Genomic DNA, 23,955 nt, shown 5'->3' on the forward strand with positions numbered 1-23,955 from the left:
TGAGACACATGGCCGCCAGGGGTAACCAAGTCAGACAGAGAGACTTGGGAATCGCAAATATTTTCAGACACCAGGTGGATGCAGCTTGGGTCAGTGTGAACATTGTGGGACTGACCTGTAATTAAACAACGGTCCTCCGCCGGCCCGCTGTCAATGGTGTACCACAGTCACTCCTCCCAAGACGGCTCCATCTGAGGATCCAAAGGGAGTCTTCTTGAGGCCCAGAAGTCGAGCGTCCACGGGTCCTTGGAACCCTTCTGGCTAGCGTCGAAACTTTGGACAGTCTGCTGGGAACAATAATAACAAGCCAAAATAAGAAAATCGTTCCCTGCCGAGTCAACTGAGGAGGCCACTCGCTAAGCTCCGCCATCCCTCGGACATCACTGCTGGGTCTCACTTCCTTTTGGGCTCGTTTCCCTCACGCCCATCACACCCATCACACCCTTCCATTTTCATTTCCTCCCTTCCTCCCTTTCTTCTTCGATTTGTGTCATTCCCAGTTTGCTTTCTTCCCCCTCTTGACCTCTGTTTGTTTGGCTATGCGTGCGAGGCTCGTAGCCGTGGGAACCTTTGCCACCCAAATGGTTGTCGGATCTCACTGCCACTGACGTTGACGTACTAGTCATCTTCTCGATTGTTTGACTTTGCACGACGACGACGACCAGCTCACGCTGACCAGGCTGACCCCGATAACGTTCCCCTCCATTGACGAGTCCCCCTTCCCAATCCTGTGTTTCGCACTGAGCCACACTTTCTGGTATCCTTCCTCCCTTTCGCGAATTTGCGAGTCCCGGCCTATTTCTCGTGAGAAGTGTGATCTCTTTAGAATCCTCGTGCCTACCTCTCAGCGCTTACCCTCGGCTGTCTGGCCTCAAACGCTCGTCTACGTCTTGGTCGCGTGCTTGTGCTTATTTGACATGCCTACTACCATCGCCTCAGGCTCGATTATCCGGTAATAGCCTACGTGCTTCTGTCCTTGGCCGGACGCAAACTTGACAACATGGCGATATGGCCGTTTGGTCGTAGGGGAAAGCGACATACCATGCAGCTGGATACAGATCCTCGCGGGGATGTCGTTCTATCGCACGATGGTCGTCACAGCCTTGACGAGGGAAAGCTTGGTAGAAAACCATCCCGAAAACAGTCCAAACGCCGAAAGAACCGCCATTCGCAGCCCGTCGACGATTATCCGACCAACTACCCACCATCCTCCGCCTCACAGACTGAGCTGAACCGGCCTGTGAAAGCCGTCTCGCATTCCTATACGGCCCCGAACCTTGGCTCCCAGACTCTCTCCCGAAAACCATCCCTCCAGACACCGAAGCGCAACGAGAGCCCCGCTGTGCTGAAGAAGAGGCTGAGCAAACGAAAAGCTTACGAAATTGCTCGCGAGCGTGAGATTCGTTTGATGGCATCGACTCCCATTGACATCCCTCGTCGCGCTACTACCCCTTTACCCGGGGATCCTATGCAGATCGACAGTCGACGAACTCACAGTGCTTTGAGCCGACACTTCGACAGACACCGTTCTAATATCAGCCTGTCAATTCAAGAGTCTGCCCACTCGTCGGTCTCCGATTTCGCAGAGGCCTATACATTCAAAGTCAATGGCTTTGCAGCTTGGACTCCGCGGCCTGTCATTCGGTATGTGGAAGCTTCGCCTCGAACCACATCCTCTAGGAACAATCAAAGGACGCCTGAGCCGGCTGATCGGCGAACAACCTCGCCTACTCTGGAGCTTTCCGAGGAAAACCTGCGTTCTAAGAAGCGGATAGATGAGCTGGCCGACGATCTCGATGCGGGCGCACTGAGAGAGTTGATGGAGCGGGATCGACGACGGCGCGGAAGAAAAGAGATTGAAGACCATGAAAAGCTTCTTCGCAAGCTACAACGTACCGCTCACAAACAGCCAAAATCTGGCACAACTAATACCTCCCCCAAGGCTCCACGGGTTGGGACCAAGAACCCCTCGGAGGACCAACGAAACGACGCCCGCCCTGAAAATCGCCCTGAAAGCCAACCTGAACCCCATGCTACGTCTCAAGAAACCGAGGAGGCGTTCTTGGCTGACGAGCCTCAAGGATCTTGGCTGCGGGGTGGATCAAGAGATGGTGAGGCCGACTGCCGTGAATCTCCGGAGAGCGTCCATGTTGTTGGTAATATCGATGACAGCTCTATTCGCGAGCAAAAGGCTGGCCAGCGTCTCAGTTTCGGCCCCTCCCAAGACATGGCGATGTCTCAAAGCACACTGTCAGCTTCACTTTCACCGTCCAGGCATGGACTTAGCAGCCAAGCCTCTTCTCAATTCTATAGAATGGCGCGAGAGTCCGCCTCCGATCTGTCGAGAGGTGTGGATTCCGAGCGCCGATTGTCCGACGTTAGCGGCAGACGTGTTAGCACCATCACTTCTATTTTCCGTCGGGGTAGCTCCCGCCTGAAGCGCAGCTATCGAGAACGCTTCCCAGACCGCAGCCCTCCTCCATTGAACAACGTTTCGAACGAATCGTTCTTCAAGGTCAACACACAACCACAACCCGCGGCTCCTTACACCCCCCCGAAGGTATTACTTGGGCCAAGCTCATTCAAGCGTTCTCAATCCAAATTCACCGAACATTTCGGTGATGAGCCTCTTTCGCCACCCGACTCGCGAATTCAGTCTCCAGATATACCTGACGACGAGCCGGTGGCCGGCGACCGCGTGCCCGACCTGCAATCAGGATCATATTACCCTATACCCGGCGCTGGAACCGACGGCCCGAAAAACCGACACCACTCTTTGGCGGGGGGAAGTCTGGAGGATGACCCCGACAATGTACCTTTATCACAATCATTGGCATCAATCGACTCGGAGGGCTCATGGATGTCGGGTCAATTTCTGCGTCGCATCTCCCAAAAGCCCGTTAATTCGGCCCGACAAAGCCTGAACTCTTCGCGTATGAAGACAGACGAAGGGGTCGAGAAGTCGAGCAAATCCGATGATGATTCTGCTGACACGCAGTATGTCGCTTTTGGGCCGTTCCCCGGTGAAACAAAGGGGGAGAGTTCGAATGCTACGGACAAGGACGTGGCTTCCCCTCATCAGCCAGTGCAGGTGGAGGAAACTTGGCACGAAGACATTGCAAAACGGCCCGTACTTGTGACCCCCCCGGTCCGGCCGAAGTCGACTGAGGGCCTTCTCAACAACGTTCGATCTCTGTCCCCGATCTCAGCAGAAGAGCAGTTCAGCCCAATTGAAGGACATTCCACCGAGATCCTCTTCTCGACGGCCCATGACACTACCAACCATACCCAGGCGCCCCAGTGATGATACTCCTGCGCTCCCACTCATGAAAGTCTCGCCAACCCCCCTATCCCTACCCCCAACCTTGTATGCCGCGTTTTTGGAGTTTATACTCCTAGCCACTCCTTATAACATTTTCTTTGTCTTCCCTTTGTTCCCATGTGTTTACGCGTCTATACCCTGAACTTGTCATGCCATGCAAAGTCGACCTGTTTACGGCCCTATTGCATCGAAAGCATTTGCTGGTGCTTCCGGTGTTATTTCTGAGATTGTTGATACCCCCTGTCGGCGAGATTTGAACGAGTTGTGTCAATGGATCCCTTGGTTTCCTGCCCAATTTGCTATTTCTGTGCGGAGATTTTGATAGACTTTGCAGCATGTTGCCCTCTTGCTATGACCAGTGTCATGCAAGCTATAGTCATGTAATCTAAAACATACCTTTGCCTGGATGAGCGTGGTTTTGCGGTACCCTTGAATGCAATTTCCTGCTCGCTTTCCGTGTCATTGACTGCTAAATTTCGCAATGTATGATAAGGTGATGTATGTAGAGAGAAGGACGCCCTGTGTCGGGTGGTTGCTTGATGCGAATCTCACCACCTATGCTTTTGGACCTGATGACTGAGTCTGTTGAACCATTGTGACACAAACCCTGTCTTCTGGGACTATGTTGACCCAAATTGGTTAAGATGTCGTTGACGGATATTCCTGCCTGAGGCAGAAAAGTCCCATCCAGACCGCTTCTATTTTATAAGCACTAAATCACGTCATTTTGCGTGCCGCCGCTTTAAGCTCCCTTTCTTTACACCTGTCACACACGTTTCTTCGTGCATCCCAGGAGCCACCCACAGATAACACATTGGCCACAGCTTTTGTAAAGATACGGAAGATGGCTTCACTAGGCTTGACAAATCATTCTAAGATGCTCCGTGCTCTCAGCCCGCGTTGGTAAGCAATTTGATAGAAACCTCTACCAATTCCCACCACGTTCCTTGCCCTTGTCTACAAGCAGAACCTCCAGAATATCGATTAGTCACCCAAACCGTGGCTCGAGGAGGAGCCGTAACGTCATCTTCCGGGAATAATTTCGCCCACTTTATAACCGATGCTCTGCCCCTCTCTTGTGCAGCGCCCTTCATTCTGAGCTGATTGTCTCTTTCCATACATATAGTCTTCAACCATCCTCAACCGTGGCCTTCACCCGTCTTTCTTCTTCCTTCTCGTCAATCTCAGCTAGACGTTTGACTAGAGCGTTTACTCTCGCATCGACTCTTTCGCGCCCCTCAGCACTCCCCCGTCTTCCCGCGAGCAAGCCATTTGCGCCCGTCCATCAACGCGCTTTCTCAACTACTCCCATTCCTCAATTCACATCGACATCAGCCAAAATGGGTGCCGGCGAATTCGTTAAGCCTATCAAGTCGTATGTCTCTCTCACCGAGTTCCAATGCCTGCAGTAACTAACCTCGATTTGTCCACTATAGCAAGGAGGAATACCTCGAGAAGATCAAAAACTCCAAGAATCCCATCGTCCTGGACTGCTACGCCGACTGGTGCGGCCCTTGCAAGGCCATCGCCCCCCAGATCAACGCATTCGCCCAGGAATACAGTAATATCGAGTTCTACCAGATCGATGTCGACGAGCTCACCGACGTTGCTGAAGAGCTCGGCATCCGTGCCATGCCCACATTCATCTTCTTCAAGGACGGCGAGAAGGTCAAGGATGTTGTTGGCGCTAACCCTCAGGCTATCCAGCTTGCTATCCAGACTCTGGCTGCATAGAAACCCCCTTGACCTTGCATAGTTATGGAAATGGAATAATTTCATTTAATTGATTGTTTTGATATTTGGGGGAAGTCTTCCTACGGGCTGGCAATCTGCAAACAGACCTCTGGGCTTGAAGTATTGGTCTGGACATGTATACTGAATCACGTCCCGGTTTAATAAAGTGGGAGAATCTGCCTCCCGACCGGATCAATACCATCTTCTCCTCGTGCACGTGCACACTGTGCCCACCTCTCGTAGACCACAGATAGTAACTGACGAGATGGGACCGCCGTACATATTTCCTGCCTCTCGAGGTCTTTGAACCGGACACACAAAATGGGAAACAACTGTGGATTACCTAGTTAGTACCTACCTAGTAAGAGTAGCCCTGGAGGTACCTAGGTAGTTTAGTTTCTCATCCATCCATCGCACACGGCGCACCCACCCATCCACCCTTGCTTTGCTTCAATAACTTTGGATGCTTTGGATATCAAAATGCTTAGGCATACTAGTACCAAACAATGATTCCCAAGCGAGTTTGGAATTCCGGCGGCTAAGCACTGCACTATCCGTCGAAGCCTCATTGCAACAAGGGAAGACGTGATTTCATACATGGTGCTACCCTTGTTTGGAGCAAAAGCCGGGCCGCAGCCTCACTATCCTTCTTCGTTGCCAAGGTTGCGCCAGGATCAATCGCTCGTTGCGGAGACACGTGCGTGGGTATCTGGACTGCGGCTGCATCGGATGAAGGTTGACGACTTGATGCACCTGGGGGCAGCGGCCTGTGGAAGAATACAAAGAAACAGCATGTCACGGGCCTAAGACTGATCGTTTCCCCTAAATCCTACGCTCACTGCCCTCGACGATAGTCTGCCTCCCCGAAGCAAACGCAGTTCCTTACTCTGACGTGATATTGATGGGAGAGTCACCCTGGAGCGAAACAGTCCAGCTGCATTTCGCGACTATGAACGAGGAGAGAAAAACGCGAGGTCCTTTGGATTCTAAGAAGCCGCCATTTCCGCCAAGGCGGACATTGATGCCCAAACCAAACTAAACGCCAAAGTAACTCCTAGATTCCTAAAGCAAAATTCGAACTCGGCCAAGCAAACGCCGGTACCGCCGCGCGTATAAGTCATGAAGGGGGTAAAAAACGAGATGAATGCGAAGCCACCCCATGCGTAATCACCGAGGCCGCCGGCCGCCAAATGCAAGCTCAAAATGGGGGGCAAAATGTGAAAATGCGAGCCTTTGCGATGCCATCACTAACGCCTCATGATGTATGATGTTGTAAAGGTATGCTCGTGCAAGGCGAGAAGGGATAGAAATTCATTTGCTGACAGGGTCACACAAGGAAGGCTCCAAATGCTGTCGGATATCGGAGAAATTTCAGAACGGCCGCTAAGTCACTGACACAATACGCACTAGAATAAAGCAACCAGGAAGAAGAGAGCCACCAACGCGCTTGCAATGCATTTGAGAGGTTGGGGCGGGAGTGTGGTATGGCGTGCGAAAAGATCATGGAACTGAGTGTCAATCGAAGATAGAGGGGGGTTGGGTTGTGGTAGGAAAAAGTCGGTATGTGGGTTAAATGTTAGAGGGCTTGTGAGCCGTTGCGGCTCCGGCTAAGGCGCTGGCTTCGGCGTGGTTTCCGCTCGGTGGTGTTGGATTCGCTTTGTTGACTTGAGGTCTCACAAGGGGTTCCAGTTTGCTTGCTTCTAGACTTTAATCTTCTGCCTTTTCTTGGAAGAACGGAGCTGTCTCCTTGGGCCTCGGATGGGGTGGAGTCTGCCTGTCCTTTCCCTTTTTCTGCGGGAGCTTGAGGAGCACCCTTGTCGGGACTCACCCGAAGGCGAAGAGAGACCAAGTCGTTTTGTTCGTCTCTGAAGGCTATTCCAACAGTGACGTCTGGAAGGATACGCCGCTTCTGTTCTCGTGCTCGGACTCGCCGCGAGGCCGGACGAGGATTCTCGTCCTCGTCACTATCATCCGCTGAGCGCTTACTGCCAGTGCTGAAGGGAGACGAGGAGCGCGAGGAAGGCTGAAACCGTGATTTCATGATTGCTCGGGACGCAGTGGCTTCAATTGGTGGCGTATTGGTATCGTCGCCAAGGAGGTTCATGAATGCATTGTCTATGTTGCCTCGACATTGTTCGAGTACACCTACAATGGTTTCCCGGTCATATTTGCCCCCAAGGCCTTCCTGGATAACTGATATTTTCCACGGAGACGCCATATTGAGCACAGTAGCGTCGGATGAGGCATTGCTGGCCTGTATGGCTTTATCCAATTTGGGAATACATGGCAAGCCTGTGTGGGGGCCATCGGAGTGGCGAACGGAGGAATAGTGATGAAAATCCTTGGGGAAGTAAGAGTTAGAGCCAAGAAAATGACGTTGGAGGCGGCCTTACATGAAAGGCAATATGGAGAGTCTCCCTTTCCTCATCTCGTGGAGCATGCACATCGCGGAAACTCTGGATGCCGTACACTGTATAAACATTGACATCCTTCTTGAACGACTGACAAAAGGCTTGTATTTCCTCCGCTCCACCCCACACGCCGTTTTTCCGTGACTCGGCTACTCTAGAATCAAAGTTTCGCTCTTTGTCCTTCGTGGATGGAGGAGGCGCAGGACTAGCGGATGAGGAGGAGCAATAAGAGTTTCTGGCGGCCTCAGCTGCCGCGCGCCTAGGAGCTCTACGTTCTCCACCAGCGGCAGCTATGAAGCTCATGAAGTATTCCCGGTTGGCGGAAATGTGGTCGGCAAGTTGCGTTCGGATGTGGTCGGCATGGGTGAAGTCTCCATACAATTGATCTGACAGCGCGTAATACAGGCAGTTACCTACAAGGTAACAATTAGAGATGCTACATAAAATGAACGAGAAAGGAAATATGGACAGCTAAAGCTCGAGCACTCAAAGGCGGGAGGACTTTACCGTCACCTTCTGTGGGAAGAGCATAGAGCCCCAACTGGCTAAGACAAGGAAGCTCCAAGCACTCCGTGTCTAACTTGCTGCGTGTATTTCTGGACTCCTGGGCCCGAGGGTCCTGAGGGAGCTCTTCCGGCTGCTGCTTCTCGTGTTTGATGTCGCTTATCAGGCTCCCGTCGGCGAAGTCATGATGGGGAGGGGCAATTATAGGCACGATTCTGCCAACCTTCGGGACATCTGCCATGGTTGGAAAATCCCTGTCCACGAAGGACCCTCATTGAGGAGGGAAGAGAAGAGAGCCTCGTCGAGCCAGATTGTGAAGGAAGGAGAGGATTCAAAATCGGGGAGAGAGGGAGAAGCTGGAGGTGAAGGGAGGATTCGGAGGAGTGGAGGAAAAAGAAATCCGGAGCTCGAAAAAAGGCTTTCTCGAAAACGAGCTGGGACAGGCAGAGCAGACAGACGACGCTGGAGAGAGGAAGTATAGCACGTAACTAGACGTAAGACACAAGCCGAAGAAACACTTCCCAAGGCTCTCTTTGACTTTAACTTCTGACTCGATGAATCAGAAGTGACTTCTGAACTCCAACTTGCAAATTGTTGCCTCCGCGTTTTGTATGTAACAATTCTGTAACACTGCGTGTTATTTACTGTATGCGCAGACACACACTTTCCTGATTGGGTGAAATACGCGGTATACTATTCTTGGCGCGTCGCGCTTCCTCCTCCAAGATGACAGGGCCAGGGCTAACGCGCAGAGAACTGTCGCAAGAGATCTTCGTCTTCTCTCGCAGACACGTCCTTGGAGCACGATACAAAATTTGATTGATTGTTGGCCCCCCACGTCGAGGCGGTGAGGAAGGTAATGGCGACGCTGAAGAGAATACCTAACGTCCTGTATTGTACTGATTCGGGGAACCCCGCATTCGGTGTTCGTGGTGTAAAGAGCCTGATGCCGAGCGACCTTGAAGCGAACCCTCGTGGAAGAGGGTCTTTTCTCAGCGTGAATACTTCTGATCTGACACCCCTCGACTCTCCGCTGCTATCTCTTCGTCAACGGAGCGCATGTGCGGATGGGTCAGATTCTGGATCAGCCCCACGTCATTGCCCACTCCAAATCCGGCAATCAATCGCTATCGGACCGATTGATAATGATGAGAATTCACGATGGGCCCGAGAGGCGTCAACTGTTCAGAGTTAGTCCTTGGCGGTGGTTCCGGTCCCATTTCTCGCTTTGGAGAGTCGTATCCACACGCTTCCCAGCTCTGGGCCTCATCTTCCCCTCTCACTCCTGACTCACGACCATATTTCACTCGAGAGCGTTCCACCCGTCGAAGATTACCCAGGTAGAGCGTAAAAATGGCAACGAACAACATTGTGATTCTCGGGTATGATGGGTTTCCCCAGCTTGGATCTCTACAACGCTAATAGGCGCCAAATAGAGCTGGGGTCTCTGGGCTCACTACGGCCTACCTGCTCTCCCAAGATCCCTCGAACTCCATTACTGTCGTGGCCAAGCATATGCCGGGAGACTACGATATAGAATACTGTTCACCATGGGCTGGTGCAAATTACCTTCCGTATGCATGAACCTTCCATCTCCCTTCGTAATTGCTCCACCTCCTCTGCTAACACCTGCGCCCAGAACCGGCCAACCTGGCAGTAACCATGCAAAATGGGAAGAACAAACATGGCGGCCATTGAAAGAGCTAACAGAGAAGCATCCGGAAGCTGGTATCCACTTCCAAGGTATGTTATCATCCGTGTTGCTAGTTTATCTAGAATTCTACTTACCTACAAACAGATACCATCATCTATAATCGTAAGAAAGACCAGGAATCCGCAACTGGCCAGTGGTTCTCTGCCCTTGTTGACGAGAACCCATGGTACAAGGATGTTGTTCTTGATGTGCGTCGATTCTTGCTATCTTCATCCCGTTTCCCGGAACCGAAAGCCATCCGCTGACAAGTCAGCAGTTTACACGCCTCCCAAAGGACCAATTAACCCCCGGTATTGACAACGCCCAAAGATTCAAGTCAGTCTGTATCAATACCGCAGTGTACCTGCCATGGCTAGTAGGTCAGTGCCGGAAGAACGGTACAGTTTTCAAGCGGGCGGTCTTCAAGCACGTCACAGAAGCAGCCAAGGCTCATCATTCTGGCCAGGCCGCTGATGTTGTTGTGAACTGCACCGGCCTTTCGTCCAAGAACCTGGGCGGCGTCCATGACGACAAGCTTCACCCAGGCCGCGGACAGATTATCTTAGTGCGGAATGATCCTGGCAGGATGGCTTCTATCTCTGGCACTGATGATGGAGAAGATGAGCTATTCTATATGATGACCCGTGCAGTCGGGGGTGGAACTATCTTGGGTGGCTGCTATCAGAAGCATCAATGGGATCCACTGCCAGATCCTAACCTGGCCATCCGCATCATGAAACGGGCCATTTCCATGTTTCCGGAGCTGGTAGGCGAGGGCCAAGGTATCGAGGGGCTAGATATCATAAGACACGGTGTTGGGCTCCGGCCTCTGCGGGAGGGCGGACCGCGTATAGAGGCGGAGAAGATTGATGGGGTAACGGTAGTGCATAACTATGGCCACGGCGGGTTTGGATATCAAGCTTCCTACGGCTGTGCAGCTGAAGCTGTGCGGTTGGTGAAGGAGACGCTGCAGAATAAAATCCGAGCGAAGCTGTAAAGTCGAATGCTCGGTACTTATTAGGCATGCTCGATAGAGGTTAAAGCTCGCTCCATACTTCGGTCATGATACATTATTTACGGGTTCTGAAAACGTCAATTGACGTCCTGGATTTCCCCGTAATTACATTTGGAAAGGATGCTCCCCGCATACCGTAGACGTCGCCATTGCGTCACCACTACTCCGGGGATCCCTAGACCACTTAAGTAAACCCCAAGATAGTACCTCATATCCAAACGATTTAACCAGATTTACCACAAGATTGAATATCAAGATACTTCATATCCACAATCCCCAATAAATCGCACGCCCACAAGGATGACATACAAAGCTCCCGAGGTCGAAGAGGATCAATCGACAGACGATGCACCCACCACATCAAAGCGCAAGAAAGGCCTCGATGAAACACTTGTCGCACCAGATACTAGTTCCGACGAGGTCGAGCTAGTCCCGCCAAGTAAGGCGCCTAGGTCTGCGGAGAAACTTAGCCACGACAACCTGGACGACGAGCTGGCTTTCCTTGATGATGATGATGGGGAGTTTGACGAGGGGGATCTCGATGAGGATGTGAGCGAGGAGGGCGACGATGGGTTATTCGGGGAAGGGGAGGAGGGTGAGGGAGAGGAAGGGGGTGACGATGAAGGGGAGGAAGAGGAGGAGGGAGAGGAGGAGGTCGAAGAGGAAGAGGACTCAGGCCCGAAGCGAGCTCGAGAATCACCAAGCGGACAAAAGCTACAGAAGACTATTGAGACGTACGGCCACACACCGCTCGAGGGGACGGCTATTGAAGAGAAAGCTCTGACCGGCTCGCCTGATACGATCTTTGCCATGCTGTTTGACGCGATGCTCAAATCTAAGCCTATATCGCATGGCCTTACGGATCAGACGGTTCATAAACTCATTGATGTTGGATATCATGATATCAAGAAGTTAGGCAATGCGAGCTGGGAGGAAAGAGCCATGGTACTCAAAGACGGAGGATATAATCGGTATAGGGAGCAGGGGTCGACGAACCTGGGGGAGTTAGTGAATCTTGTGAATGAGAAATATGGTGCGTATAACTCCGATTTGATATCGCCCCTGGCTGTTCAGATCCCCCACTAACTTTAGATTACAGACGGTGACCTCAACAACCTCATTAAAGAAGCCGGCTATGACCGCCAGAAAGCGAGACAGCTCGTCCGGGAAGTTAAAGGCCTTGGAGATCTAGGCGTCGAGCTCTTCTTCAATAATGTGCAAAGCGTCTGGCCCTCTATTGCTCCATTTGTTGACTCTCGCAGCCTACAGACAGCGAAGGATGCGGGATTTGGGACGGATCTGGATGCTATCTATTCGGACTTAGGGCAGGACTCGGTCAAGATGTGCAAATTGGCAAATGCCCTCTCAACTGCGAGGTTGGAGAAGAGAGTCGGGGCTCTTGTGGCGATCTGAAAACTTCGGGTCATTGGAGGGATCTCTTTGAAATGGGCAGGAATCTACCCAGTTGATCAACATCCACCACTGTGGCGAGATTTGCGTCTGGTATCAGTATGTGCTTCGGGACGCACGGAAATCGGCATTGGGATGGTTACCGGACAACACTCGTCCGGCCGTAAAGTACATATATTCGACGCGTCCGGCCAACCGGAAGTAATTAGGCTGCCGAACTGGATTTCGTATGAGCTAAATCAATGTGTGGTTCTTCGTTCAAAGGCTTGCGAGATGGTCTTGCGTGGCTTGGGGAAGAGGCTGGGCGCAGCTGAGTCATTCACTGTGTGAGAGTCTTGGCAGACCCGCTTGTTCCGCCTCACTGCGCAAGGCCTTGTGCTTGTATCTCTTTCACCTCCCTGACTTCCCTGCAATAACCTCCGAGTTCGCGTTTTGCTCCAGATTTTCGTTTCATAATAGACTTCTTTTCGCCCCGTCAGTGGCTACTTGACTGGTCTTCCCGCAATCGACGGCTCTTTCGTCGCACAACAATCTTGTTACCGAGCTCCCCTGACGGGCATCAACCGCAGCAAGCTACGTGGTGGTTCTTCGAGCTTGACCTAGGCAACAAGCGCCCTCATCCGGCTTTATTTCCTCTCGGTTTCGACCGACTCGCTTTCATAGTCACCAATTCTGAAGCTCGCGCCGGACACGCCGTTGCTCGACGCCAAATCCCGTAAAATGGACCTCTCTAACATCTTGTATGCCACAGCCAGCCTTTCCCCATCTCGCATCAAGTGAACTGTTGATCGCTAATGAGTTTGGATGAGTCTAGCCGCTTTGCCAATGTTGCCGTCGGTGTCCTCATGATCCTCGGCGGTATCTCGCAATTTTTCCCCGCGCACTTCGGGTCCGTCATCCTCGGCGTATACGTTATCATCTTTGGCCTCAGTAAGGATCTCCGCTCCGTGCATTTGGCGGCATATAGTTGCGCTCAAAAGCTAATTCGATGCAGTCGTGGCTGGGCTGGAATTCTTGCCCAATGTGCCGGATTATGTTTACCGCTATGCGTCTTTCCTCTTCTCCTTCCTTGGTCGTGGAGTCTGTAAGTTGCGTCTCTTTGGATCGTCGTTTCTCCGCGAGGTCCGTACGCGCTGACGGTATCCGAAGTCTATGTCTTCATTGGATGCATCCTCTTGCACGATCATGTGCTGCGAATAATTGCTGGTTCCATCGTCGGTTTCTTCGGCCTTGCCTATGTTGCTCTGGAATTCGTTCCTTCTATCGAGCCCCCATCGAACATGCGTGAAACGGACCAGGGTTGGGGCGCTGAACAAGTCTAAAGACGGCCGTCGGATACTCATGGAACGCGGATGAAGGAGCTGGGTTACAATGCACGACGTCTCCGAGTCGTGACCTTCGCGACTCCGCGATCGATGAATGGCCGATCATTCCCCGCTAAAGCATCGATTTTCACATGCGAGTACAAAATTGACAATTTCTAATTCTCGGGTGCGATGAACCATGTTTGACGAGCGTGATGACGATCTTGAAACGATTGAAGTAAGACACAGGTGAGAAGGAACGATGGATGGATATACACTATTCTTGTTTACGTATTTTACCTGAGGGCGGTGGAACTTCATTACTCTCTGGGAGTCATTCTGAGCTATATTGCTCTGTTAGTTCTTCGATTTTCTGCCATGTTGGACAGTTTGTCCGATTGACTGGAGAGATTATTTGATTTGTAAATGGCGTGCGTACTGGCCTTGTACGATATGGAACATCTTTGTGCATTCCAAGGTTAGCCATTCTCCTGGCCCGTGACAAGTTTCCTCTTCAAGGCCACACCACTTCACATCCGCTCATCTCGACGGGATATCATCTGCAAATAAAACAGCCGATTATCTGATCCTAATCGATCAACTTAAACAGCACTGTTGTGGAAAACTCAGAGCGAATGATCTGATCCCGTGGGAATCGGTGGAAGACACCAAGAATGATTTGTGTCTCCTGGGTTGAAAGAGAGGGGCTGTGCGGAAGGGAATCGAATCCTGATCGAATCCCCAAGGAGGCGGGAACTCCGAAGTTGACAATGACGCTCAATCCCATCTGCGTCCCCTCCAGATGGAGAAACTGGAGTCCATCTACTTCATCGTGGGATCCACCACGCTGATGCACTTCGTGCGAGATTTCATCCGGGACCGCGGTGTTGGCGGAGATGATGATACTGCTCCGGAGGCTTACTTCTGCTCCAATCAAGTCAGCGGGATCTGGGGATTTTTGAGCAAGTTCCTCTAGTCGAGGAATCATTGAAGTGGTATCGTGATCTTTCGTGGCCGTATGTTCCTTGTCATGCTTTGTTGTTTCCCGTCAAATCATGCTACAAGTTGTCAGACCCGAAAACTTTCACCGCGCAAGGGTGGATCAGAGGTCCTTTTCGCCGAGTGGAAAGGGGGACAAGGGAGACGAGGCAGAATCTGAGTCGTTGGCCATGGATGAATTCTGTTACCTGGGCGGTGTTTCCAACTCTGTGTTCAGGGTTCAGTGTCAGACTGCTGGGACGGGAGAAGGCCAATAAAAAGGGCGATAGATCAAACTGCGCTCGTCAGCTCCATCGGGGGAGATAACGAGGGTTCCGAGCCGGCTTGGTCAAGGCTGTGGAACTTTTGTTTGGGCTCACAGAATCCGAGCGAATGTTTCCTTGGCTGGCTCGTCCAATCGCGACGGACGAGAAAAAGCTGACCTTGAGATGGGGCAGAATCTCATCCAATAAAGACGGCGACAATCAGGCTTATTCGGCGATGGATACGCTCACTGCTATTTTAGGCAGGCGGCACCTGTCCAGACCCAGCAGCTAGACCTATTCGGGCAGCGGTGGAGCCAGATGATTCGATCTGGGGAGAGAAAAGGCAATCGATCGCTGATGCGAAAAGGCAAAGGCATGAAGTGACGGAACGAAACGAGACCAGAACCACTTTTCTGCGCGAAGGAGGGGTTCTCTCACCAGACGCACGGTCAGTGTCCTCGACGAAGAAACTTATCATTCTCAACTGGCTGGAAAACGACCTTCTTGACTGCAGCCAAGAAAAAGCAAAGAGGGGGGCGAAAGAGGTCTGGAAGAGAGTCCCCAACGCTTGAAGACCCCAGCTAGCCGTAGATCCCCCTGGGAGATCGATAACGACTTGATAAGTCCACGCAGCCGGAGTCCGGAAGAGTGACAAGTCGCCGCGAAAACGTCCTGCTGAGCTTGCGTGACAAAGAATCATTGCTGCTCACTTGTCATCATCAAGGTACGCATCCATTCCTCGAGCATCGTCAGAGTCGAGCTTCTTCCTCCTCCGTCATCACCCTCACCCTTCTCTCTATCTCGTTGGCTTGAGAACTGCTGCGGGATCAAATCATATCTTCTCCTTGCTGTCATCTTCCGCATCATATCTGATCCGATTCTCCTGTCTGCATTCCGGACTGATCTTTCTCTGCCGCCGATCCCTCTCCGGCTTACGCTCCTCGCCCTTCAAATCCACCCGTCCATCTGGTTCTGTTCTCTGATTTCATCCTTCACTTTGCGCGTACTTTTGTCTTGACCCTGATCCAGAAATTCTCCTTTTCCTTTTCCTCATTCTCATTGATATTGATTGGTTCTACCAGACCGCCGCTATCTTCGAAGATCTCGTTTTCCTGATATCGCCACCTCAACCCTTTGCGCTTCAGCCTACGCAGTGTCCCTCGTGACAGCTTCGACCCTCGACCGCGGAGGACACTTCTGGAGTCCTCCCAAACCTTTCAAGGTTCTCGGAGCCATTCTCAAGGATCTTCATTTCCGTTCTCCGCTCCGCCTCCTTTGGCTTGGAGTCTCACTAGTTGCAGCACCGATCGATTTGCCAATCTAGCCAGACACTCTTAGTCTCTCTTTTCTTTTTCTCCTGCACCGTCATCTTGACCGACTTTTGACTTCGTCATACAAGACTTTACGCTTTCCCCGACTGTGGTACAACATCCCTTCGCACGACAAACCATCTCCTTATTCCGTCCGTCGGTCTCGAGTGAATTTCTTCCTTCCGGGACCCTTCCTCCTTCCTCCCTCGATCTTTTTCGACGAAATACTCGAGTCGTGACAATCAGGTAACCTGACAAGGGTGAACCGTGGAAATGTTAGCGTCTATCTCGCACGGCGACACGCTGCGATCCATTCCTCGAAATCCTGACATGGTTACGCGACACCCCTCGGCCGAAGATCTAGATGCCGCGCAACAGCTCATTTCATCTGCGCAAGCCGGCCGAGAACATTCCCTAGATAGGCCCCACATGAATGACGGAACGCTGAATTCAGATACAAAGTCTTCTCCGAGTCAATATGAGGTAGAAACATACGTGGAGAGACCCATGGCTCAATCTTCGGAGTCGGGGAGCGGGTTTTATCCCGTCGACAAAACGTCACCAAAGTCTCAGAAAGACACCTCGTTCTTGGGACACTCTTGCAGGTTCGTCTCCGTTCATGTCTCCTAATCTCGCTGCGGCGATCTGACTCTGCTCGTCGTCTAGTAATTGCGGAACGAAGAGCACCCCACTATGGCGGCGTTCTCCTACCGGAGCCATGATTTGCAATGCGTGCGGCTTATACCTCAAAGCGCGAAATGTTGCAAGGCCAACGAAAAGGAACCGCATGCAAGCCAGTCCAGAGGCGCCTCTTCCATCTAGTGTTTCTGCTGGCTCTCAGCCTGATCCAGCTGTTGGTGGTGAACGCTGCGGAAACTTCGCGGGTTCCTGCCCTGGTGGAGGAAACTGCAACGGTACAGGTGGTGCGGAAGGTTGTGATGGCTGTCCAGCTTACAACAATCGTGTGTACAAGTCAACCGCACGAGGAAACGTTCCAGCGCACGCTTTGAACAGGACAACAAACCCGGAACCCGCTCCGCCTTCACAAGAACCTGAAGCGCAAGCGAGGAACAGCCCACAGGGGGACGGTAACATGCTGGTTTCGTGCCAGAACTGCGGAACTACAGTGACGCCACTATGGCGACGAGATGAGAACGGTCACCCCATCTGTAACGCCTGTGGTACGTCTCTCCATTTTGTCTTGGTTTTTTTTTTTCCCTGACTAACCATGTGGCAGGCTTGTACTATAAGCTCCACGGTTGCTATCGGCCCACCACAATGAAGAAGACCATCATCAAGCGGCGAAAGCGTGTGGTACCAGCTTTGCGAGAGCATTCTCCGACCGCTGCTACCCACTCTTCGCACGGCTCCTCCGCTTCACCAGAAGCATCGTCCCCAGCAGCCCTGGCCCAACCCCTTGATTACCGATATTATAGTTCGGAGTCTATCGACCGAATCTCTCCCGTATCTCAGCCATTTGGTTTTGCGCCCCCTCCGGTCGATTTCACTGGCTTTAATACGGGGGCAGTGACCCTGCCACATCACCCACCTCCCCCGAGACTGCTTGAACCAGGCCATTCACCTGGTTCCCAATACAGCGGACGATCGGTTTCGCCGAATTCTTCAGGCAATCCGAAGAAGCGCACACTAGCCGAAACTGGACCTGGTACGGATTCTGTTCCGGTTCCCACTTCATTGGAGGCTGGTTCGAATCAGCTTCCGCCCATTGTGAACTCAGCCAACCCACCACCACCCGCTCGACTTAGCTCGATTTCATCCATCCTCAATCATACTGGTGCACGCAACGAAGGTCGTTTGGACCCATCCCTCGCTCTTGGCCACCAGCAGCACCCCAAATCCCAACATCCTCAGGCCCCTCAAGCTTCACAAACACTGCCGGGTGTTTCGGACTTGGACAATTACCGTGAGGATCGTCGGGCGAAGCTCCAGCGGGAGGCCGAAGAAATGCGGGAAATGCTGCGTGCAAAAGAGCGGGAGCTCGCAGAACTCGCAAACCAATGACAACGGCATTCCAGCCTAGCTAATAGTCATCCCTTCACCTAAATTGCTCACCCTTCCTTCCTATTTAGAGGTACATCCGGCGCAAAATTTCTTCTCGCAAGATACCATGTTCCACTGTCGATGGATTACACAGAGTTCATTTTGTCAAGGTTAGGGCAAATTTTTCGAAGCCTATCTTTGATTTTTCGTCTTCTTTCAACGGGATTAGCGAGGATCGTTCATAGGGGGTCGTATCCGGTTCATAACTTTAATCTTTCTCATCTCTCGGAAAAGTAAGAGTGTGGAGTTTAGCAGTGGAAATAGGAAGGATAGATTGATGTTTGTTCAACAACCTAACATACCCTCATCATCATAACTCTTTAAAATCATCCTTTCCGCTGTTCATCCCGTTAAAGTATCATGAAAAGCAAAGTTTGGAGCTTGACCATCATGGATCCTCGATCTTATGTTCCAAGTTCGTGCAAACCCCATACGGGCATCTTAAGTGCCCGGCCCGTGAGAACCTGACTTCTGATCTAGTAGGTGGTGGGATGGCTCGAATAATTCAGCGACCTCATGATCTGCAAAAAACCCTCTCTAACTCGACTGTCTCCCATGTCCTTGTCCAGCACCACTATTAGACGCCGCAACCTCCTGAATCACTTCCGTACGAACCTCAATCTCACCACTCCGTCGAGGACCCGTGGACTCATCCGCCCTCTTCGCATCGATATCAATAGTGAAGAGCCCGAGCTCCAGGTCCTGGGAGTGCAACTCCCTCCCGCCTTAGAAGTTCGAGCGTGTCGCTGTGTTCCGTGTCCGCGTGCGTGTACTGGTCCGGTTATTCCATGTGTATTTGTTGTAGCTGCTTTCTGAGAGGAAATTAGGAAATATGCGGCCGACAAGGGGGCGCAGCAAGGGAAGGGCAGGCGCAGATTAATGGCGACGTTGCACTCTGCTGCAGTCCAGTAGGCAGCGCCGACATAGCTCCCTGTTTCGAGGAGGCGTTAGATAGTGAAAACAAAGATAAGAGGTAGAAAGGGAAGGGATCTTACAGGATATGTCGTTGCTTTTAGCAACGGTCCGCAGACTGGAGAGGCGGGGGATACTGGTGATAACCAACCTGATGCATGTTAGCTTCATACGCAGTTGCCTGAGGGCAAGGGTCCAGTAAACTGACAATCCACCAAGCGCGAAGACGGTGACGAGGCCAATTTTTGCTTCTTCGGGAGTTGCAGTTGTGAAATGAGAGGCATCGGCAAGACGAGGAGAATGAGGTCGGTCGCGATGTTCATAGATGCATTGAAGAACCAAATTGCCTCGAAGGAGAGACATGAACCGGGTATTTCTCGATCCCAAAATTTGGCTACAGGTACGCAGTTGACGAATCCGGTGATAATAGCCCATGTGGAATATAGAGTAACGATGCCCATGACAATGTAGCAGATGATGCGGAACCAGTAGTTTGGAAAGATGCGCAGGTAATGAAAGAGGATGGAGACCTTCGTAAATGCTAAGCTCGCGTTATACATCGAGATTACGGCCCATAATCGCTATATAGAACAAGTTGTGAGTATCGCAAACAGATTTCGGAGTTTTTTGCAGGTGTTATGTCTTGGAGCCTGACCTTCAACTGTGCCTTCAATTCGCCGGCGGGTATCTCGTTGGAATGCCTTCCTGGACCAAAGTGGTATTCTGGTCATGGTTATCAAAAAGCTTCTGACGGGCGAATTGGCGAACGGCGACTGGTTACTTACGAGAAATAACTAGGCCGAGATAGGTGATTGCGAAGACCTGTAATTGAGCTGTGTGTGAGTGACCTATAGTGGCCGATACCCCGTCCAAGGTACGTACCAGAGAAACTAAGATGCTCCAATCCTCTCGGCCATTCAGCTTTAACAGTCCAATCCTGGTATACATGCGCATAGCCACGATAAGGATCGAGATTACAGTGAGCACGACCGTTACCGCCATAGCTCGCTGCCCTCGAGATGCGCTTCCATCATCACTTCGAGGACGCATGAGGTGCTCCAGAAACCCCTCCATTGTCATCGAAGAAAGAAAGCGTTTAAAAGACAGAAATCGGCCAACCGAGGCATTAAAATCGTGGCATTCGACTGGCACTGGCCTGGCCTTGAGGTCCTCGGGTTCAAGCCCGGAGGCTTCGCATCAGTATATCCGCATTGAGCGGGTGGAGTTGCAGAGCAAAGGGCTGAATTAGCTGGCTGTTGTGATATAATTAAAAGCCAACAGGGGTATCAAAGCAAATTTTTTTTCAGGCCATCTAGATCTATCCCGGGGTGTAGATCATGTCAATATGGAGCGTTTCCTGTGTATGACTGCAGTGAACCATGGTTCTATTTGCTGTCACATTGCAATGGCTCCATCGCGGAGGAGCTGTACTTAATGGGAGCGAAAATCGATAACTAATTTACTCGGAGGACTGGCGGGGTGAGACTCTTACCTGTCCAAAGAACACATAATAGTAGAAACGCAATTCCCTTGTCATTACTCTTCACCCTAGAGGCCGGCGGGTCGGTGTTTTGTCCGCTTGATGAACACGTGCGACCTCCTGGCCCTGAGAATAAGGGCTTCTGGAATAGGGGACGCGTCTACCGGAATTACATCTGTTATACCTTTCAGTTGTCCCACATTTCGACACATCCGCTTCAGCAACGGTGAGGCATCATGTCATGGTGTCAGGACGCTGGGCTGGAAGATCGCAGAACTGTGTGAGGCTCAGGAGTGGGAGATAAATCACGTCCTGATCCTTTTTTTTACCCCTCCAGGAGCATACTTCAGCGGGTCTGAAGCGGCATCGAGGCGAATATCGTATCCTCCCTTCTCGTTCGCTGTCCGATTCGGTCCTGGTCTTCCTGAAAGAAGCGAATCCGGGCGTTTGGGACATCTGCCACCGGAGGTTCCAGGATTGATAAGCATGCGCCGGCGTGGATTGGCGCCTTGGCAACCCACTCTCTCTTCGCGGCAACCGAAATTTCAACTGAGCGAAACGAACACTTGATCTCAGGGCCGTAGTTATGTTTTGTCGGTTTCTCGGTCGGCGTGGGCTCGTTGTTTGAGCGGGGGTTTTAGGGGGGGTTCATATCGATTGAAAGAGTCTGGAGAGGAATCGAGAATCTGGGTGCTTACTGATAGTGATCGGGCTCATGCGCAGCGGAGTGGTATTGCTTGTTTCATTGAATCAGACGCTGGTAACTTGAGATAGATAAACATGAACGATGGCGCTCGAGAGGGCTGATGGTGACCCACCTATGATGGAGTCGGAAGGAGGAGAGAACGGGAGTAAGCACCCTTCGCCTTCAGGGTTTTCGCGCCGACCATCATGTCACATGCTACAACTACCTTTGACAATATAGAAGGGCTCCAGATTGGGATAAGCCATGGTATGCGTGGGAGTATCTTATGGGAGAGTGGATCTAGAATGCTCGAAATTATTCTGAAGCAAGGTTAAAGCTCCAAACATGTTAGAGTACATGAAATAAGTAAATGGCGGTTCGCGAGTATCCAACTCCGTACAGGAAAGTAGCAAATAATATGACTCCAGATACCTGCAACGCTGATCGATGACCCGCGCGCTATGAGACCTATGAATGATAGCAAATTTCAGAAATCATATACGTCAACCAACACATTTCCGGACCATGGCGATATGACGGCTTCCTTAAATCCGGATGGCACGAATAGTGTCGATGTGTTATAACTCGGCAGCGTCTAGAGCAACTACACCAAAGGAGTCATTGTCCATAGAAGAAAAAGAGTGCATATCAGTCTCAGAATCAATGTCCATACTGTCAAGGACATCCTCGCCGAAGGAAGAAGATGATGCCGTTAGCGGAGGCGGGCTTTCGCAGATTGGCGCTAACATGGGGTTTGCTTCGAGAGCCTGTTCCATATCCCGTTCTAAGTGCTCTTGACTAAGCTGGGTTGTAAACTCGTCAATAAACTCGTCAGTTTCTGCATCTTTCATCTCCGTATCTTCAGAATCTACTGTCATCAGCTGTGGTCCTTTCAACTTTCGGCATTGGGGTGTTAACTCACTTGGCGGAGAGTAGAAGAAAGCTGGTGGCGGGTCCATGGAAATTGGTGAAGCAGCTGCATTGACCGGTTCATTGACCACATCCGTCATGACTTCGTCTGCTACAGGAAAGTTAATGTGATTCTTTGTTGAACCGGAAGGCAATTGTTTTACTGACCGTCGGTGTCCGCTATTGTTGTCGAGTGCCTAAGAGGAGAAGGCTTGCGTCGCTTGTTTTGAATCCATTCGGTTCGCTCGTCTAGGACACGCTTCCTTGATCGCAAGAATTCGAAATCTTGCAACTGATTTTTCAGTGTGTTCCATTCCTCTCTTGACCGGATAGGAGTGCCATTGATGAATCCATTTCCCACCTTTACAGTCTTGTCGAAGTACGTCTCTAGGGCACCCTCGTCACGGAAACACATGCGTTCTTGGGGCTCGGTCTGCCACCGTCCGTGTTTGCTGTAAAATACGTATGTTTTATCCTTTGCAAAACGAATTAGGGTTTCCGCGTGTCCAGGCAAGTCAACGCCCTCTTTGATATGGACGAGAACTGGATCTATCCACGTCCTCGACCTTCTGAGAGCGGTCTCCACTCGCAACTCGCTGGAACACGAGGGCTTATAAACTTTGGGCTGGGTTGTCATGTACCAAAGCGAGATTTCCGGAGGTGTGCTGCTGCGTTCGTATACAGGGCACCCTTCCCAGTTGAAATGATGGATTTGATTGCCGCCAGGCGCATCCAACATCCTATCTCGATGGGCGAACTCTCGCCAGGCGGCGTCCATTGCACCATAATATAAGTTCGACATGTCGTCTTCAGGCTCCACAGTACATAGTTGACCGGGATATGGGGAATATGTGGTGGTGTCGATGCTTAGGGGGTTCGACATGACCTCGTTGCCAGGAGTGCAAAATTCATTTGTTGGGTATAGGAAGTTTACCTCGTGGTCGAGTAAGGTTACTCCCGCATTTTCTCCCAGTGGTTCAGGGGTGCTTCCAGTTTGAGATTCTTGTACGTCGTCGAACTCCTCATCCCATGAGAAGTGAACTGGCTTGAGCAGGTCGTCGGCTTCCTGAGGGACGACGAGAAGTCAGAATGGAAATACCGAATAAAAAGCTCGGAGAAGTGACCCACCTCCGAGGACAACATTGTGCACATGTTTGATGTCTGATATACAGTTGAGTCGCTGTGAATTTTGCTTTTACTGTGTATTATCAGACAGATCTCTGAGTGGGAAAGGTTGTTAATGAGGGCAAAGAGAAGCTCAACACAAGAAAGAACTCGGGTATGGAACACAAATAATGTGGTGGGAAAACTAAGAGTGTGGTATAACACATACCTTTGGAGAGAGCTTATATAGAGGCTTTGGAATAGCTCCCGAGATACCAGCCCAGTAGTCGTTTGAAGAACGAGGGTGTTTTTAAGGTCCAGGTCAGACCTGGTGGTGCCTTCGCTGAATCTGAAAGTAAATACGCTAAATATGCCGATATTAATGGGGGTTGAGATGATATGGGATAGAACGAGCGTCCTGGTGTAGAACTGCTTCTCAAACGATGGTGGTAAGTGGCAGAAGATGGAGAGAGTGGGGATCAGAGGAAGAGAAGGCAACGGCCTATGAAGAGTCATGGTAGTGATAGGTGTGGAATTGAGAATCGAAAATATGCTTTTCTCGCTGTTCACGAGAGCGTTCCACCATGGACTGGAACTCACTTCCAGAACTGTGGACATCGGGATAACCAACGAGAGTACGCTCAGAGGCCTAGACGGGGCTTTACAGGGATATATCGCCAGCGTCATCTTTCAAGTCGACGAGTGTTTTATTAATATGGAGACAGATTGTGGGCGATCTCTCCAGCTCAAGATTCTTATATCTCGATGTCTCATCCAGCTCTGTGGACTCGGCACCCAAGCGGCCTAGATTCCAAGAAATGGACAAGGCAAGTATTCAAAGCTGGCATCCACAGCTT

At 51.2% G+C, this 23,955-nt stretch overlaps 9 protein-coding genes across 9 annotated transcripts; 5 read left to right on the forward strand and 4 right to left on the reverse strand.

The window, feature by feature from the left end:
• The first annotated feature begins 685 nt into the window (after positions 1–685).
• On the forward strand, positions 686–3,350 carry BJX67DRAFT_297927 (uncharacterized protein). The gene has a single exon (XM_071026926.1). The coding sequence runs from the start codon at positions 1,001–1,003 to the stop codon at positions 3,302–3,304; it is 2,304 nt and encodes a 767-aa protein (XP_070881307.1). The 5' UTR covers positions 686–1,000; the 3' UTR covers positions 3,305–3,350.
• Positions 3,351–4,173: 823 nt separating this feature from the next.
• Positions 4,174–5,282, forward strand: BJX67DRAFT_366510 (thioredoxin family protein). Its single transcript, XM_071030412.1, has 3 exons — positions 4,174–4,225; positions 4,449–4,697; positions 4,759–5,282. The coding sequence occupies exons 1-3, from the start codon at positions 4,200–4,202 to the stop codon at positions 5,054–5,056; spliced, it is 573 nt and encodes a 190-aa protein (XP_070881308.1). The 5' UTR covers positions 4,174–4,199; the 3' UTR covers positions 5,057–5,282.
• On the reverse strand, positions 5,283–5,703 carry BJX67DRAFT_366512 (uncharacterized protein). Its single transcript, XM_071030413.1, has one exon. It carries the CDS (start codon positions 5,653–5,655, stop codon positions 5,449–5,451), a length of 207 nt encoding a protein of 68 aa, XP_070881309.1. The 5' UTR covers positions 5,656–5,703; the 3' UTR covers positions 5,283–5,448.
• A 281-nt stretch (positions 5,704–5,984) lies between these two features.
• BJX67DRAFT_366513 (OTU domain-containing protein) lies at positions 5,985–8,532 on the reverse strand. Its single transcript, XM_071030414.1, has 3 exons — positions 7,975–8,532; positions 7,450–7,880; positions 5,985–7,397 (listed from the first exon to the last, which is right to left on the reverse strand). Exons 1-3 carry the CDS (start codon positions 8,210–8,212, stop codon positions 6,633–6,635), a joined length of 1,434 nt encoding a protein of 477 aa, XP_070881310.1. The 5' UTR covers positions 8,213–8,532; the 3' UTR covers positions 5,985–6,632.
• A 713-nt stretch (positions 8,533–9,245) lies between these two features.
• On the forward strand, positions 9,246–10,820 carry BJX67DRAFT_298042 (FAD-dependent oxidoreductase). The gene is made up of 5 exons (XM_071026927.1): positions 9,246–9,353; positions 9,408–9,545; positions 9,611–9,714; positions 9,770–9,873; positions 9,942–10,820. The coding sequence occupies exons 1-5, from the start codon at positions 9,325–9,327 to the stop codon at positions 10,659–10,661; spliced, it is 1,095 nt and encodes a 364-aa protein (XP_070881311.1). The 5' UTR covers positions 9,246–9,324; the 3' UTR covers positions 10,662–10,820.
• A 159-nt stretch (positions 10,821–10,979) lies between these two features.
• Positions 10,980–13,411, forward strand: BJX67DRAFT_375340 (TVP15 family protein; the record flags this gene model as incomplete). The annotated part of the gene is made up of 5 exons (XM_071031679.1): positions 10,980–11,712; positions 11,779–12,055; positions 12,904–13,019; positions 13,084–13,173; positions 13,239–13,411. The coding sequence occupies 5 exons, from the start codon at positions 10,980–10,982 to the stop codon at positions 13,409–13,411; spliced, it is 1,389 nt and encodes a 462-aa protein (XP_070881312.1).
• A 2,547-nt stretch (positions 13,412–15,958) lies between these two features.
• sreA (siderophore transcription factor SreA) lies at positions 15,959–18,364 on the forward strand. Its single transcript, XM_071026928.1, has 3 exons — positions 15,959–16,552; positions 16,614–17,128; positions 17,185–18,364. Exons 1-3 carry the CDS (start codon positions 16,221–16,223, stop codon positions 17,967–17,969), a joined length of 1,632 nt encoding a protein of 543 aa, XP_070881313.1. The 5' UTR covers positions 15,959–16,220; the 3' UTR covers positions 17,970–18,364.
• A 1-nt stretch (position 18,365) lies between these two features.
• BJX67DRAFT_298288 (PTH11-like integral membrane protein) lies at positions 18,366–20,251 on the reverse strand. The gene is made up of 6 exons (XM_071026931.1): positions 19,803–20,251; positions 19,706–19,742; positions 19,576–19,643; positions 19,129–19,501; positions 19,004–19,071; positions 18,366–18,939 (listed from the first exon to the last, which is right to left on the reverse strand). Exons 1-6 carry the CDS (start codon positions 19,998–20,000, stop codon positions 18,832–18,834), a joined length of 852 nt encoding a protein of 283 aa, XP_070881314.1. The 5' UTR covers positions 20,001–20,251; the 3' UTR covers positions 18,366–18,831.
• Positions 20,252–21,316: 1,065 nt separating this feature from the next.
• Positions 21,317–23,435, reverse strand: BJX67DRAFT_298286 (uncharacterized protein). The gene is made up of 5 exons (XM_071026930.1): positions 23,328–23,435; positions 23,123–23,214; positions 22,163–23,060; positions 22,008–22,106; positions 21,317–21,953 (listed from the first exon to the last, which is right to left on the reverse strand). The coding sequence occupies exons 2-5, from the start codon at positions 23,144–23,146 to the stop codon at positions 21,664–21,666; spliced, it is 1,311 nt and encodes a 436-aa protein (XP_070881315.1). The 5' UTR covers positions 23,147–23,214; positions 23,328–23,435; the 3' UTR covers positions 21,317–21,663.
• Between the last annotated feature and the right edge of the window lie 520 nt (positions 23,436–23,955).

The sequence above is a fragment of the Aspergillus lucknowensis genome (genome assembly GCF_044049455.1).
Source record: "Aspergillus lucknowensis strain CBS 449.75 chromosome Unknown BJX67scaffold_69, whole genome shotgun sequence".
In the NCBI taxonomy this organism is placed as follows: Eukaryota; Fungi; Ascomycota; class Eurotiomycetes; order Eurotiales; family Aspergillaceae; genus Aspergillus; species Aspergillus lucknowensis.

What these genes read in the sequence shown, in the direction of transcription:
- BJX67DRAFT_366513 (XM_071030414.1), bottom strand. Translation starts at nt 8,212, where the DNA reads ATGGCAGATGTCCCGAAGGTTGGCAGAATCGTGCCTATAATTGCCCCT. An exon ending in TCTTCCCACAGAAGGTGACG is followed by an intron (nt 7,881 to 7,974) that starts GTAAAGTCCTCC and finishes GTTACCTTGTAG; the next exon opens with GTAACTGCCTGTATTACGCG. An exon ending in CTCTCCATATTGCCTTTCAT is followed by an intron (nt 7,398 to 7,449) that starts GTAAGGCCGCCT and finishes TACTTCCCCAAG; the next exon opens with GATTTTCATCACTATTCCTC.
- BJX67DRAFT_298286 (XM_071026930.1), bottom strand. Translation starts at nt 23,146, where the DNA reads ATGTGCACAATGTTGTCCTCGGAG. An exon ending in GCACAATGTTGTCCTCGGAG is followed by an intron (nt 23,061 to 23,122) that starts GTGGGTCACTTC and finishes GTCGTCCCTCAG; the next exon opens with GAAGCCGACGACCTGCTCAA. An exon ending in TTTCTTCTACTCTCCGCCAA is followed by an intron (nt 21,954 to 22,007) that starts GTGAGTTAACAC and finishes TGATGACAGTAG; the next exon opens with ATTCTGAAGATACGGAGATG.
- BJX67DRAFT_366512 (XM_071030413.1), bottom strand. Translation starts at nt 5,655, where the DNA reads ATGTATGAAATCACGTCTTCCCTTGTTGCAATGAGGCTTCGACGGATA.
- BJX67DRAFT_298042 (XM_071026927.1), top strand. Translation starts at nt 9,325, where the DNA reads ATGGCAACGAACAACATTGTGATTCTCGG. An exon ending in AGCTGGTATCCACTTCCAAG is followed by an intron (nt 9,715 to 9,769) that starts GTATGTTATCAT and finishes ACCTACAAACAG; the next exon opens with ATACCATCATCTATAATCGT. An exon ending in ACAAGGATGTTGTTCTTGAT is followed by an intron (nt 9,874 to 9,941) that starts GTGCGTCGATTC and finishes ACAAGTCAGCAG; the next exon opens with TTTACACGCCTCCCAAAGGA.
- BJX67DRAFT_297927 (XM_071026926.1), top strand. Translation starts at nt 1,001, where the DNA reads ATGGCGATATGGCCGTTTGGTCGTAGGGGAAAGCGACATACCATGCAG.
- BJX67DRAFT_298288 (XM_071026931.1), bottom strand. Translation starts at nt 20,000, where the DNA reads ATGACAATGGAGGGGTTTCTGGAGCACCTCATGCGTCCTCGAAGTGAT. An exon ending in TCTCGGCCTAGTTATTTCTC is followed by an intron (nt 19,644 to 19,705) that starts GTAAGTAACCAG and finishes AACCATGACCAG; the next exon opens with AATACCACTTTGGTCCAGGA. An exon ending in TAAAAGCAACGACATATCCT is followed by an intron (nt 18,940 to 19,003) that starts GTAAGATCCCTT and finishes TCCTCGAAACAG; the next exon opens with GGAGCTATGTCGGCGCTGCC.
- sreA (XM_071026928.1), top strand. Translation starts at nt 16,221, where the DNA reads ATGTTAGCGTCTATCTCGCACGGCGACACGCTGCGATCCATTCCTCGA. An exon ending in TTCTTGGGACACTCTTGCAG is followed by an intron (nt 16,553 to 16,613) that starts GTTCGTCTCCGT and finishes CTCGTCGTCTAG; the next exon opens with TAATTGCGGAACGAAGAGCA. An exon ending in CCCCATCTGTAACGCCTGTG is followed by an intron (nt 17,129 to 17,184) that starts GTACGTCTCTCC and finishes ACCATGTGGCAG; the next exon opens with GCTTGTACTATAAGCTCCAC.
- BJX67DRAFT_366510 (XM_071030412.1), top strand. Translation starts at nt 4,200, where the DNA reads ATGCTCCGTGCTCTCAGCCCGCGTTG. An exon ending in CGTGCTCTCAGCCCGCGTTG is followed by an intron (nt 4,226 to 4,448) that starts GTAAGCAATTTG and finishes CCATACATATAG; the next exon opens with TCTTCAACCATCCTCAACCG. An exon ending in TTCGTTAAGCCTATCAAGTC is followed by an intron (nt 4,698 to 4,758) that starts GTATGTCTCTCT and finishes TGTCCACTATAG; the next exon opens with CAAGGAGGAATACCTCGAGA.